This window comes from Clarias gariepinus, chromosome 19 (genome assembly GCF_024256425.1).
Source record: "Clarias gariepinus isolate MV-2021 ecotype Netherlands chromosome 19, CGAR_prim_01v2, whole genome shotgun sequence".
Lineage (NCBI taxonomy): Eukaryota > Metazoa > Chordata > Actinopteri > Siluriformes > Clariidae > Clarias > Clarias gariepinus.
In genome coordinates, this window is record NC_071118.1 from 17,814,235 (window position 1) to 17,830,191 (window position 15,957).

At 35.9% G+C, this 15,957-nt stretch overlaps 1 protein-coding gene across 5 annotated transcripts in view; it reads right to left on the reverse strand.

The window, feature by feature from the left end:
* Window positions 1–11,134: 11,134 nt before the first annotated feature.
* dennd1a (DENN/MADD domain containing 1A) overlaps window positions 11,135–15,957 on the reverse strand; it is a 199,299-nt gene continuing 194,476 nt past the window's right edge. For all 5 annotated transcript variants that reach the window (XM_053478387.1, XM_053478386.1, XM_053478388.1 and 2 more), the window contains one exon: window positions 11,135–15,884. In XM_053478387.1, coding sequence (XP_053334362.1) covers window positions 14,955–15,884 — 930 coding nt within the window. In that variant the 3' untranslated portion in view covers window positions 11,135–14,954. The remainder of the gene's footprint in view (window positions 15,885–15,957) is intronic.

The following is a 15,957-nucleotide window of genomic DNA, read 5'->3' on the forward strand; positions in this document are numbered from 1 at the left end:
ATATCGTTACCCCACTGAGATTTCCACCATTTGTAATTATCAATAGTTGAATGACATTCCTGAAGAAAACAGAAATCTGATTTCTGCTTTTTGGCAAACAAAAAGAGAGCTTTTCGTTTCACACTATTCCTGAGGCCCTGTCTCATCTCTCCGTGTCGGGCCGCTTGCCGGTTCCGGCTTTATACCGGCGCACGTGACCCGACGCTGCTTCAGGGTCCTCTCGCGCTGCGATCGCGCATGCTCGCGAGAGCTTAACCTTGTGACCAACACTGTCTATGGGGACAAGTAAAACCAAATAGGGCATCTTTCTGTGCACAGGTGAGCAGCATTAGCTCCTTAATCCATTTCCCTGTTATTAAAATGCCCCTTTATGTGGCTGCGCTACACACTCGTAAATCACGTTACTCATAATCCGAGGTTCCACTGTATAGCACTTTAACAACAAGAATGCCACAAAGTGCTTAACATAGATAATAAAATAATAAAATAATATAAAAAGACAAATAATAAAATAATAAAACATTAAAATAATATATTATTTTAAAAGACATAATTAAAATAACATCACATATATCTAATAAAACAGAATATATAAAATCAACATCTTATGTTGGTTTAAACGCCAGAGAAAACATGTCAGCTTTAAGATGGGACTTTAGCACCCTCAGTGATGTGGCCTCACGAATAGTCAAGGGTAGGTCATTCCACAATTGGGTGCCGTGACAAGAAACGCCCAATCACCCTTAAACTTGCATTTGGTTTTAGGAACAGTCAGCAAAAGTTCATCTGATGATCTGAGAGTGGGTGGGGCATAGGGCTAAAGCAGATTCAAGAGGTAGGATGGGGCAAGGCCATGTAAACACTTAAATGTGACCAAAAGAATTTTAAAATTAATTTGGTACTGTACCGGGAGCCAATGAAGGAAAGCCCGAACTGGAGAGATATGTTCTCTTTTTTACAGGTAGATTTTAAGAGTCGAGAAGAAGAATTTTGGATCAGCTGTAGTCGATGGGAAACCCAGAAATACAAAGCATTACAGTGATCAATGCAAGTGGTGATAAAGGTGTGGATGGCTATTTTAAAATGCAAAACAGTTTTAAAAAAAGGACAAAAACAGGGACAAAAAAAGTGAAAAGACACAAAAGGGCAGATCTATAAGAATTAAAATTCATGCCTATCAGCATATTAGGGATAAGTCGTTAATGAACAATTAATTCTTTAACGTGACTAAGAAGAATGAGTAGTCTCGGGGAGTGATTTGCTCATTTTCTAATGGGCGCACATGCGCAAAGCATCGCAAATCCTCTGTAGGTAATGTACATGAAACAGAAATGAGTAGTTACCTTTAAGTCTTTTGGTTTGAATCGTTAATTTTTTTGTTAAGTGACTCCCATAGATGCTATGCAGTGCAGTTCACAGGAAACAGAATTGAGCGATTATTTTCAATGAGTCTTTTAGTCCGAGTTGTTCGTTCTTTTGTCACGTGACTCCCATAGACGCTATGCAGTTCAATACACAGGAAACAGAATTGAACGTTTCTTCTCAATGAGTGTTCTAGTCCTAATCATTCGTTATTTTGTCACATGACTCCCATAGATGCTATGCAGTGCAATAGATTTAAAAGAATAAATGCCTCGGACCAGAAGATATGAGAGGTGAGCTGCCTCTGCATCATAATATGTCCTAATTTTTATTACTGGAACTATAGCCAAAATTTGTGTATGTAGATGTGTTGGGTGTCTGTTTATTAAAAATGTAACATTTCATTTTATTTCAGAACAAAAAACCTAAATTAACTAAATGATTTAATAAAGATTTGTTTATTTTGATGAACTAGTTTTAAAGAACAAGTCACTAAAATGATTCAAACTTCCCATCACTACAGCATATGTGATGAATAATAACTTTTTAAACATTCAGTTTAACATTTTGCTTAAAAATAAGGATGTTAACTCATATTGACTTGACCTGGAGTAGTTCTGGAAGTTCTTTATATCCCTGAGCTCTAATTATACTAAGACATCAGAATGATTTTTTTTTATTTTAAACACTCTTGACATTCTTGCTCCGAAAAATGCATGTCCACTCATATTGACAGATGTAACTGACCATGCATCAGTTTTGGAAAGTCTCCCTGTTCCAATAATGCTACGATTTGAGCATCCGCTGAAAAAAGTCAAAAGTCTAAACAATTGGAACACAAATTTATGCCTTGAATTTAAGATAAGATGAGATAAGATAAGACATACCTTTATTTGTCCCACAGTGGGACAACATGTTACAACAGCAAATAACAATGTGCAAACATAAAGTAGTGACAGTTCCATGTATAAAGACAAAAAGAGAAAAATAGATATAATTAAAAATAAATGAATTATTTATGCACAGTACAGTGTATGAATACAAAGGAAGGAAAAAAAACAATACAACACATTATTTACACTTTTTTCCACAGTTAGGAAAAAAGAGGTGTTATTGCACAGATATCATGAGATAATATAGCTACTATTTATGATATTGTAACGATATTGTAAAAAAAAAAGGTACAACAGTTAACACAAAAAGGGGCCAGGGGTAGCTCAGTGGTTAAGGCATTGGACTACGGTTAGGAAGATCCCAGGTTCAAACCCCACAACCACCAAGTTGCCACTGTTGGGCCCTTGGGCAAGGCCCTTAACCCTCAACTGCTCAGATGTGTAATGAGATAAAAATGTGGATTAGAGCGTCTGCCAAATGCCTAAATGTAAAAAGAGTCTCCTCTGTACTCTTCTATAGATTGCATCCGTGTTGTCTGACCAGTCAAGTTTATTGTTTAGATGAACACAAATCGATGCACTGTAAGAAATTATTGTCTGCCCCGACACAGACTTTACTCCTAAACGTGTTTTAAAATGTGTCCTTTTCTTAGCCTAGTTGTGATGATGCCCCATACTTTCCCACTTTTTATCTGTTTTGGAATTTTATGCATATGTCTACCTGTTTCTTCTTCATCTGATCTTACTTGCCATATTTTTTTTTGCACTTTTTGCTTTTGAGTGCTTGTTTAGCGAGTTTATCTGCTTCTTTGTTTCCTTTTACCCCTACGTGTGCTGGTACCCATAGGACGGTAATCCTTACACCCATATGGTATAATTCTGTTATTGTTCGCAATATATTAAATAGGATGTCCTGTCTGCATGTGTTTCCTGTTTCTAGACTGGTTATGGCTGACAAATTGTCAGATGCTATTATTGTCCCTCCTTGGTGATTCTTCTCCATCCATTCAAGTGCCATTTCTATTCCTATTAGTTCAGAAGTGTATACTCATCTGTTATATTGATCTGTTATTCTTTCCTTAGCTGATACTTTATACTGTGGGATGTAGAATTCTGCCCTGTTTATCCCATACCTGTGTCTTTGGAACCATCCGTGTATATTATTAATTTCTTATTTCACATTGTTTTTATATGGTTTTGCATTATTATCCCAGCCAGCATGGGATGTGTGTTGGATTGTCCTTATTTTTTTTGTTTTAGACTTATGGAGTCCTAGGCTTTTTGCTTTAGTGTCTCCTAGTCATGGTTGTTCTTTGTTATGCCTTTGTAGGTTAACACAGTATGCCAACAGTAGTGTTATTCTTATTATTATGTTGGCATTACTTCCATTTCTACCTGCATAGCTGATACTGGAGGCCCCACAACAGACGCTCAAAGCTTGAGCTTATTTGTCTATTTGTTTTAAGTTGGACTCTGCTGCTGACATGTATACTAAGCATCCATAGTCTTTGGTAGGCTCTGTTAGCTCCCCATGCCTGTCCTGTTAGGCACCGCATTACGTTTATGATTTTGTTGCATTTTTCTTTTTTTTTCTTTATGTGTATTTTCCAGGATAGCTTTTCATCATTCCTGTACATTCCTAGATATTTGACTGTTTGTACTTGTTCAGTTCTTGTTTGTGTAGTTTCAGAGATATTCTTATGTCTTTTTGTAAAGCAGATACTGTGTGTCTTTGAAATAGATATCTTAAATCCCCATTTATTTGCCCATTATTCCACTTCTTTTACCCACAGTGCTCCATCATCTGCATATAGTGATTTTCCCATTGTTTCTTCTACTTTATTAAATATGTTGTTTATCATGATGTTGAATAGTATTGGGCTACACACGCTTCCTTGCGGAGTGCCGTTTTCTGCTGAATATTTTCTTGAGTATTCTGTGCCCACTCTGACTTTTATTGTCTTAGTTTCTAAAACGTTCTTTATTCAATTATGCATTTGCATCTTATTTCTAATTTGTCTAGCTTGCATAATAGACCTCCTTTCCACAGCATATTGTATGCTTTTTCAATATCCGTTTCTTTATTTGTTTGTGCTTTTCTTATTTTGAATTCAAGGTTTATTATTGCATCCATAGTACCTCTTCCTTTTCTAAACCCATTTTGGTATGATAATAAAAGTTTGTTTATTTTGAAGTGGTAAGGAGTTAGTCTCTCTGTTACCATTCTTTCCATTGTCTTTCCTATTTGCGATGTGTGTGCAATTGGCCTGTACAGTAGTTAGTTGGGTTTGAAGCTTCTTTACCTGGTATTATAGTGACTAGTTTCCAGTCTTTGGGGATATTACCCGTTTCCCATAGTAGATTGAAAAGTCTTAGTATCACTTGAATTGAGTTTTCTGTCATGTTCATAAGCATTTTGTAGCAGATGTCATCTCTCCCTGGTGTTGTTTGCATGCATGGGAATGGGGAGGTCTAGTTCTTCTGTGTTGCTTCTCTTTCTTCTTCGTTCCATGTGTTAAAATATTGTGTTTTTCATACTCACTCTTAAGTCGCTGGGTATGTTTTCTGAACTGTGTATATTGACAAATGTTATAGCTAAGGTCTCTGATTTTTCTTTACAGTAAAACCTTGGGTTGTGAGTAATGCGGTTTGCGAATGTTCCGCAAGACAAGCAAAGATTTTTAATAAATTTTGACTTGGAAAATAAACAAGTCTTGGTTTACGGGTACAGAGTATCATGTATCACACATACGCTTCTTGTTTTGATGCAGAGCATCACATGATCACAACCGAGCCATCGGTTTTTCTCCCTCTTGCACTGCGGAATTGTGGGTAATCGTCTTCCCTCTGGGTCTTAGTATAATCTCTCTTACTAATATAATCAACATCCGTGCATGCGTGTAGTGTTTACTATAACACTGTGACCATGTGTGTATGCGTGAAACATATTTTAATTTGTGTCTGTATGCGTGTGTGTAAAGCACGCATGTAAAGCAAAAGCAAGTCTCATTAGAGAGGTTAAAAATCCATTTTCTCTTTCTGCTCAAGGCTTAGCCTGCTCTTTGCCTGCTCTGTGTGTCTGTGTGCACGAACGTCATTGGATACCATGCCCCCCCCCAACACACACACACACACACAGACCCCTCCTACATTCGCCTTCACAGACACACACACACACACACAATCTCTCTGCTCTACACAGAAACACAGCTCTGGCGCAATTCTTTTCAAAGGTAAAGTGCAGGTTAACTTGTTTTATTTTTACTTTACAGCAGTGATTCCGCTAATGTGCCACTCAATCAAGTGTCATTTGAGATATTTTTTGTTTTTTGTCCAATAAAACAGTGTTTCAATTGTGTGTGCCCGTGTGTGAAAAAAGTGGAGGAAGAGTAACTGTGTAAGACGAGAAGGGAGAGAGGAGCTTACTTTAGCTTGTCACACACACACACACACACACATACATACACAGCGCCTGCGCGCACAAAACAGAAACACTTATTTGTCTGAATTTATTTGTACTTTTTTTTTTACAGGTAAAGTGCAGGTTAATTTTTTTTTTACTTAATATTTTTTGTTATTTATTTTTATGTATTTATTTTTTGGGGCTGTGGAGTGAATCATTTGAGTTTCCATTATTTCTTATGGGATAATTAACTTTGGTTTATGATTGTTTTGGAATACAAGCCCACTTCTGGAACAAATTATGCTCGTAATCCAAGGTTCCACTGTATTGTTTTAGTTTTTTTAGTGAATGGTGTAAAATATGCATTTTCCTTTTCTTCCACCTTTTTTTCGGGATTGTTTTGCATACTGTTTGGTTAATAATATTAGGTATTCTGTTTTTAAGTTCTTCTATTTCTGTTATACTTTAAATGAATTCTTCCGCATATCTCGTGTCTATATTTTTTTTTTACATTTTTTTTAATTTTTCCACTTAGCTTTCCCCAATATTCATCTTTGTATTTTACTTTCCTTCTTTTGTCTGTTGCTTACTCCTATTTTAATTAATAATGGTCACTACCCACTGTATAGTACTTTTGGGTTTTCCATGTACATATTCCTGCGATTTCATTCAATTCAATTCAATTCAGTTTTATTTGTATAGCGCTTTTACCAATTTACATTGTCACAAAGCAGCTTTACACAATAAAAACTTTTCGACACCATTGTTAAGTCTGTTGCACTCTCTGTGTTATGTGTTCTGTTGTATCCAGTTCCCTCATCGTTGTTTATACATACTTATATGTACTATTTATTATAAATTTCTCTACTACCTCCCCATTTGTGTGTTTCTCTGCTTCCCAGAGTGCACATTGAAGTCACCACACCATATAACGTGTTCTTCCCATTTTCCTGTTATATCTTCCAGTGTGCTGTATTTAAATTTTTTACATGGATTGTAGTAGTTTACTATTTTTATGCCTCTTTCCTCTGTCCATATTTTGACTGTTATTGTTTCATGTTCTTTCTTGCTTTCTATTACTTTATATTTAGTTTCTTCTTTTAATAATATTGCTACTTCCCCTCCATTACCTTTTTCTCTATCCTTCCAAATTGTTGTTTAACCTAGTATCTTGTATTTCCATTTTGTTTTTAGCCATGTTTCTTGTATGCATATAATTCCAATGTAATACCTTTATTTCAGGTTTATGTATTGATTGCACTCTCATTTAATTTTTTATGGACTTTTTCCCAACTTAGTCCGTCTATCCCCAGGTGTTTTTTGGCTGCGGTTACTATGATTTTTATTTTCTCTGTTGACTTGTTTCTTGATTATGTCTACCATTAAGAGCACAAAGTGTTTACTATCAGAGTGTCCTCTTTAATGTGGCTACATCTAATGTGTATCTCTTCACTCTTTTCCGAAACCTTATAATTTTTTCTTGTTTGTAACTTTTAGTGCCTCAGCATATGTTATTTCTTGCTCTGTTCTAGTCTTCTGTGCTTCCATCACTTATTTGCTAGCTTCACATTCACTGTGTTCTCCTGCGCATTTAAAGCATTTAAGTTTGGTTTCTGTCTTGCATTTTCCATATTAGTGCTTCCCTGCACAACTCCCACACTTTTGTTTTCCTCTACATACCGCTGCAATATGCCCATATTTTTGGCATTTGTACCATTTTAGTAGAGGGGAAATGTAGGGCTTTACCTTATAGCTCATAAACCCCACTAATACTCTATATGGTAATTTACTTTCCTCAAATTTTGTCACTGACAGGCTATCGCATCTCATCCCATTTCTTGTGGTTTTTAATGTTCCTTCCTGATTAGTTTCGCTTAATTTTTTTAATTGTTACCATTGTTGGTGTCCCCCGATAACTCCCCAGGCCCTTCTTTCTTCTATCTGCACTTTTTTTTTTGTTTTTAAATTTTTTTTTTCAGATTTTCTTCCCAATTTAGTCGTATCCAATTCCTCCCCGTCACTAGGGGGCTCCCACATTAAGGTTCCTACTACCACTCAGTCAGGAGGGCCGAAGACTATCACTTGTTTCCTCTGAACCATGTGACGCCAGCCAACCGCATCTTTTCGAACTGCTTGCTCACGCACCTTTGGGGGCAGTGTAACACATTCGGAAGACAGTGCGTGAGCTCACAGATGCCCCCAATTGGCTGTTGAGCCATGATTAATGTGGGAGCACGATCCCTCATTTCTCATCCCTCCCCTCTGGGAGAGCTCGGCCAATCAGCTCTCTCTAGACCTCCGGCTGTGAGAGGTTACAGCATCACCCGGAAGGCAAACCAGCGTTCTCCGGATGATAGGCTATCTGCACACTTTTGACTCTTTTCCTCTTAATTTAATTTTCTCGCTTTTCCTTGCTGAGCTTTGTTCTTGCATATTATTATTAGAGAGCCATTTCTTAATATTTTGCCGCTTTTATTATCTCCTATTAGTGTTGTTATTGTTCCTGTGATTTGTATTGGCTTCCAGTCTCTAAACGACACTCCTTTGTGTGTTCATTTCAGGATTACTTTATATTCTTCTTTTTGTACTGCACTTCCTGTTTTACCTTGTCCTGCATCAGTTTCTTCCGAGTTAGATACTTCACTTAGCTGGAAATTGTGGGAAATTATGTCTTTATTAGAATCCATATGTACTGTAATCTTAATTGGGTTGGCCCCCAAAAATGTTAAACAGTCATAAATGTATAATTAATCATAGGATTGGCCTTAAATAACTTGTAGACAGAAATCACTGAACACAAACATTATCTCATTGCTTCACTTTTTAATAAAAAATATTCTGTATATTGTATTTTAGTTCTTTATTGGTAATAAAAATTATACACATCATTAAATTTTTATAATGTAAAGTAAGTTTGCAATTTTTTTTGCAAAAATTTGCCAGTTAATTTTTTTTTTATAAATTTAATACTATTTAATAAATAAGGTTCAATAATAATTTCAATAAAACAATTATAAGTATAAATATAATGTTTTTGTCTGCATTGCAATATAAATATATATATATATATATATATATATATATATATATATATGGTCCATTCATATATTGCAATATATTAATACATATATGCACTAGTTTCCTATATATGGAAATGTATTATTTAATATATAAATTATAAAAAAAATATTTTATAATATATTTCCATTTTTTCCCATAAGGCCACAATGTTGTCCTCCTTCTCTTCTTCTTGATTTACCGGGAGTTGGCATCTATTATGTTGCATTATTGCCACCTTCTGGGCCCATATTCACAAAGTGACTCCTAGAAATCACACCAAAAGATAATTATGGGTATTAGGATATAAAAGTTATTTATGAAACTTCCTACTCTGACTACTAATGACTTTGACTTTAATGACTTCTGGCCTAACTTATTCTGGTTAGGCCAGAGGATCTCATGCACATTGGCTATGTCCTTCCTGGCCAAGCATCAGGGTGAAAAAAAACAACTGGCATGGCAGATCCATACCTGGCATTGGAATGAATCTGCCATTCGTCTGCGCAGACGACAGAACATGCATCCCCCAATACCTGGAGTAGTGCTACATATTCTTGGGGTCTGCATTCGTATACGTTTCACTGCTATGCCTAAAAGTACTCTTCTATTGAATTTAAAAAAAGGAAAGGTGGTAGAAAGTACAACGTTACAAAACATGGGTTGTTGATGAAACAATCATGACCTGGTGGTGATTTTATTCCAAATGACAACATGCTCTTGTTCCACTTCATGTGGGGGGATGAGGATATTTAAATTCATAGATTATAGATCTTTTTTGTGAGGTAATAAAAATGGTGACTCTGGGGTATTGCAGTATTTAGGTCTCTCCCTTTTTTTTCTTTTCCTGCCAAAACTAATGTCAATGTCAACAGAAAATTTAAACAGCTTCAAAACATTTCCATGTAAAGAAAGAAAAACGGGATCTTATGGGTCTTATGCTTATGCCAGCGGTTTAGGACACAAAACACACACAGGTCTCTCTTCTGCCCTTACCATCCCCACCATGAATCCAAGCACAACATAGGCTTCATCATAGGCTTTTTGGTTAATTAGGCTGATGATGCTGAATCACCTGCTTTTTTGTGGTCCATGTAACAAATGTATCCATTGACGTTATTATGCTCACTACATACAGTACGCTACTGACCCGGTGTTATGCTCTAAAATGCCCCCCCCCCCCATATAATATTTGATGGGGGGGGCAATCCGTGGCAGGGTTGCATTTTAGCGCATAACACCGGTTTGTGTCCGCGGTAAAGTTAGTTTGATATTTGCATCTCCGAATTCAATAGATGCGTAAATAAACCCGCGAATAAGATACCCGCATATATTTCCTCTCTACATTGTCTTTAAGCTACATCCGCCTTAAATTATACAAGTTTAAAAGCATAAACACCATTATTCTCTACGGTGCACAAATGATTTAGGGATCATCGCAAAATGCCGACAGCAACAAAAAGCGTAGAACGACATTGATCTTCCCTTCTGTTCAGCGCCTAAAGGATCAAAATGCAAACAAAAATACAGAAACATCAGCATACACAAATACAAATCTGAAAAGTGTGCCATGCATTTGTATTCAGCTCCCCTGTGTCAATACTTTGTAGGACAAACTTTTGCTAAAATTACTGCTGATTCTAATTAGCACAACTCTTTAGCAGAGCTTGCTCAGGTATGGCAGCAGGCATGTGAGTGCATCTGCATGCACAATGAGGCAAAGACTGTTGGAGGATGACCTAGTGTTGAGGAGGGCAGCAAAGAAGCCACTTCTTACCAGGAACATTAGGGACATACATTCTCATCAGGGGCAGACTGATATTCTATCTATAAAGGGATTGGACTGCTGCGGACTTTCTCTGATTAGCATCCAGAGACCATTAATGTGTTGTGTTGCTTTTCTTACAAAGAAGTGGGCTCACTCAAAATTTTTGCCCAAGCACATAAATAAATACAACATGATCCTCCAATAACAACTTCTCCCAACCACCCAAGAACAGTTTGGTGATTAACAATGCCTTTTCCAGTATAATGGAGCACTTTGCCATCTGGTAAAAGTGATAACCTAAGTGTCTCGGGGAGTGAAACATTTAACTTTTGAGTCAATGGTCAGGAAACTCTCAAGACCTTAATCCCATTGAGAACTTATGGTCAATCCTCAGGAGGCGGGATAACAAACAAAACCCACAAATTCCAAGCATTGCTTATATGAGAATATGGCCTATGGCTTATATGGCCCAAAAGTTGATTGACAGCATGCCAGGACAAATTGCAGAGGTCTTAAAAAGGAGTCAATACTGCAAATATTGCCTCTTAGTATAAAATTAACGTAATAGTCAATAAAATCCTTTGACACTTAATGAAATCTTATACAGTAGACCATAGTAACATCATAGACAAATAACAAACACTGAAGCACTTTTGGGAAATTTATATTTGTCATTCTCAAAACTTTTGACCATGGCTGTAAACTACTGTCTGAACAAGACCACTGAGGAACTTGTCATATACATTTCTAAGTGGAATATTTTATTTAATTAAACATAAGGTGGTAATTCTAGCTATTACACAGACTCTGAAAACAGGGCAAAAGGTAAAATTATAGAAATATGCCTGAGTAACAACTAAGCAATAAAACATCTAACAATACATTTTATAATTTAACGTCTGTGTTTGATTGCAAACTACTAACATACAACATGAAATTTGCTTTATGTTTATATAAAAAAGAAGGCTATAAAATAATAGTCCTCAAGTAGGGACAAGGGTTGCTAAATTCTTAATAACACCGGTCTGACGTGACACCACCACCGGCCATGTTGACAGCTACGCAGTGGAGAAAGATTTTTGATGCTCATCATCCCCTGGAGAATAGACCAAGGTTAACCAGGAACAGTATTTTTTAGAAAAGACTGTTGTTGCATTTGAAGTTACAGTGTCGTGTTTTTGTGTTATTCATTCATTTAAATTCTGTGCCTGCTTTATTCTGGTCATGGTTGTGGTTGATCCAGAGTCTATCCTGGGAACACTGTGGGTGGTGTGTATGAAACAACTGGAATATTTGACTTCTGTCCAGTCATATGTCAATTACTTGCTCTGTGACTGAGGAGTGCTAAGCCCATCCTCATAAAAACAGGTTTGGGTTTGTAAATGCAAAGACTGAATTGTGAACCCAAGGACAGAAAGCAAAGCAACAAAATAAATGTAAATGTAAGTCAGGTATATAAAGCATAATACTAATCACCTGTTTACTTGAAAGTTTTTTTTTCTTCCTGACAATCAGTTACATTGATTATAATGTTTAAGGTTTAAGGGTTACGCTTATGATTTAAATGGCATTTATGGATTTATGCCATATAGTATCATAATTTAATTATGGTACTTACGTTGGTGCTATAAAGAGTATTATTATAAAATAATTGCTAAGAAAAGATTTTTCATTATCTTAAATTTAAAGTCTGTCTTAAAATTTAAAATAATGTGGACATTAAGAACGTCCACATTATTTTTTTTCATACTTTGGTGACTTTTCCTTTTAATTTTCGGAAGTTTAATCAAACTCCAGTTGGCATCCACAAGCATTTTACAATACATGGCTGGACTTTTTTTTTTTTTTTTTTTTAACCACCTCTCTTAGCAGAATTAATATAACTCTGCTTTATCTATATGTCTTTGCACATGACCTTTGCATGGCTTTTTAGGCACAACATTGTCCCTCTTAATTTTTTCCTTAGTGTGATTATCACACTAATCGCAATCAAAAATTAAGTTTAAAGTTTAACTATATATGGCTTCCATTCTAATTATTAGGAGGCATATAAAACAGCACTTGATTCAGAATGCCCTATAGCATTTCATTAATTAATTAATTAGTTTTGTGTACTGACAGCTGATGGTGTGCACAACTCAAAGTCATAGACATGCCAAATTATGTTTTATTTCACTATTTTTAGTTGTTAAACAATGATTTGGCTTATATTAATCTCATTAAAGAATTCAGGGATAAGCTGTTCATGCAATCATTTATAATGCTTGCAGAACACTTTACGTGTGTACTGCAAAAAAACAGCAAGTAAAACTATATTAAATATAGTTATATTCATCTACTATTTCCTCATATAAGATTACAATAAAGCAAACATGAGCAAAAATCTATTATAAGACAATGCCCTTCCTAAAGACCAAGTTTTATGGACATAACAAAAGACATCATAGGGACACCTGATTAAGGTCGCTCAGAGTTTAATCTAGATTATTAAAATTTAATCATCTATATGATTAAAATTTAACTGTTGTTTTTTTTGTTAATAACTTAGTGACTAGCAAAAGAAAATGTACACATAAGCAATATCGTGAAATTAGCATGTTATTGCCTTAACTTTTTAATTAATTAAAATAAGTAAAGAGCAACATGCTTTCAGCAAAAGTTATACAATATTTCTCTCAAACAATAAAGAGAAAAACCACTGTCTCATCTGATCTGTATGAATTTTACTGTACAGTTTATATACAGTACTTTGGGTAAAATTTTAAAACAAATACTAAAAAGGCCACACAGTGCATACCCACAGGTGACATTGGTAGTAGTTGCCCTTAAATGCTAAGTACATGTTGGTTTGCCTAACTTTATTTTTGTTCACCATGGCCTTATGCTATAGAACAAAGGTAGTTCAACTGGCGAACTGTTTATACTCCTCATATGGTGAATGTCACCAACTGTCTCAGGAACTAAGAGTATGAATGAATATCTGGAACCAGAAAACAATGGAATTAATTTCTGAAACAAGAATATTATGTTTCAAAGTAAAGGAAATAAACTGTATCTACATGTCTCAATTCCATTTGATAGTCACCACATTGCTTACACTGATAACTGTGCATTATGGCACATCACACCTTAGTGTGTGAGCTTGGGGTAACCAGGGAAAACAGTTTTTTAAATTATATAAATTGAATAATAATTTTAAATACAGTAACAATATATTTTTTCTTCACCAAAATGTTGACTAGGCCCATCAAGGTCTCTGACATAAATGTTGGGATTATTTAATAAATTTGACAACTTAATATAGGGATCTAAAAAAGTATCTAAAAAGCATACATCTCACACACATTAGAATTTTATGATCTAATTTGTAGTGTTTAATTTAATAATTACCACTAGGACAACTCAAGCAGCAGTACATTCTGCAAATATACCAGATTTATTATGTTTATATATATATTATATTTATTAAAATATATATATATTTTTTTTACTTTTATTACAAGGTATTATGTGTGGCAGAGGGAAATTTTTTTTATTTTTATTAAATACTTATGTTTCTTCTTGATTTCAAAATGTCATATGGATTTTGGAGCGCAGTTTTCCATAAATATTGACATACATTTTGGACCAAGTAACTGATTTAAATCACCATCTCTGAACATTAATTTTCAATATTTCATGTGACAGGGACTCAAAAGCAAAATGCTTTGCTTGCAAGTTATTTGCTTGTCGATCTGTGTTAAATTCTCTTGAATATTTGCACTTTAAACCTAATCAATGGAACAACTTTTGATTAGGGTTAGAAGAGTTGTTGCTGGCCTTTATATAGCTTTGCTTTATAGGGGAAGCAGGGATTTAGTCCCCAAATTTAATTGAAAACTGACTGCATTTTAATCTAAAAACCATTAATGTCAGGGTCAGGGGTAGCTCAGTGGTTAAGGCATTGGACTACGGTTCGGAAGATCCCCTGTTCAAACCCCACAACCACCAAGTTGCCACTGTTGGGCCCTTGAGCAAGGCCCTTAACCCTCAACTGCTCAGATGTGTAATGAGATAAAAATGTAAGTCGCTCTGGATAAGAGCGTCTGCCAAATGACTAAATGTAAATTAATGAACAGTAATGTTTTCTGTAACATATTGGTGTATTTTTTTGTCTGAGCTGTTTAATTAACAGTGTATTTACTTATTTCAAATGATTACTTGTACTATCATTTAAATCAGAATAAAACTTTTGTGCACTTCAAATGTAGTACTTAGCAGAAAAACAAGTATTAACAAGCAAGATCACTGTTGTCCAGATAGGATAATGTGGTTAATATTTGGACTGCCCAGTGTCAAAACACCTGGCTCATTGATATACTAGCTGAAACTTTAATCTAAGAGTACAAAGTAAATCTTTAACCTGGTTGAGATATAGATTGTCAATTTAAATATCACTTATGTTTACTGGTTAGGAGAGAAGTCAGATCACTTAGTCAAAAGTCTCCCATTTTCTATGAAGTTCTTCCATTTTCCTTTTTGTTTGTGTAGTGATAACAGTGGATGATGTTGCCATGGTGAGAAGGTCACTGAAGGGGTCATTAGATTTTTCTGGCAGGTGACTGGGGGATAGAGCCTGGGATAGACAGGGTGGGGTTGGAGAATCAATCAGACTGTATAGAGAGGTGCTACTCCTTGAAGCTGGTGAGGCTCTGTCAACAGGCCATGCCCCATTCATTGTGGTTCTACCGACAGGAGAAGTCTGATTAAACATCAGTGGAGTATGAAAAATTGTGGCAGTAGATTGTGGTGAAAAGCAGGCATTGCTAAAGGGGTCATCTGGAGGAACAGGGTTATAGATTTTTTGGAGGAAGTAGTGGGGGACCTGAGTAAATGGGTTAAGAGAGTGATGGCCTTGAAATGGAGTAAGAGTTGGCTGTGGTGGAAGGGATGCTTTAAAGGGCTCTCGTTCTCCATTTAGAGGGTCTAGCAGGTGGAGCAGGTCAGGTTCTGAATCTGTACTTAGTGGTTGAGACTCTGTCAGAGAAGATGAATGGAGAGTCTGTTGAATCAGGTGCCTTTTTATACTTTCCTCCACCTCTTTTTCACCCTGTCTCAGACCTTGCAGCAAAGTCACTGTTGGTGAAAGCACAGGTCCTGGTTCCGATATTTTTTCCTGTGCGTGTGGCCGTGGAACACTTGTACTCATTTTCTTGGTCATCCCTGGGGCAGGGGAAGCTCTATCCTTGCTGGGAGTGCAGGGTTGCAGTGGTAGCACCGGCAATGGTGTATTAAAGGAGGACGAATCTTTGTTGGAAAAGGCCACACTGTCTGGTAGCTTCTGGCTCCAAGATTTGTTGTAACTAGAGTGTTTTAGGCCCAGAAAAGTCTGATTATTTTCATCACCACTATACTCCATGTGCTACAGACACACAATACACAAATAAAAAGTGTAAGAACATTTAAACAAACACATTTCAGATTGTATGTAGAAA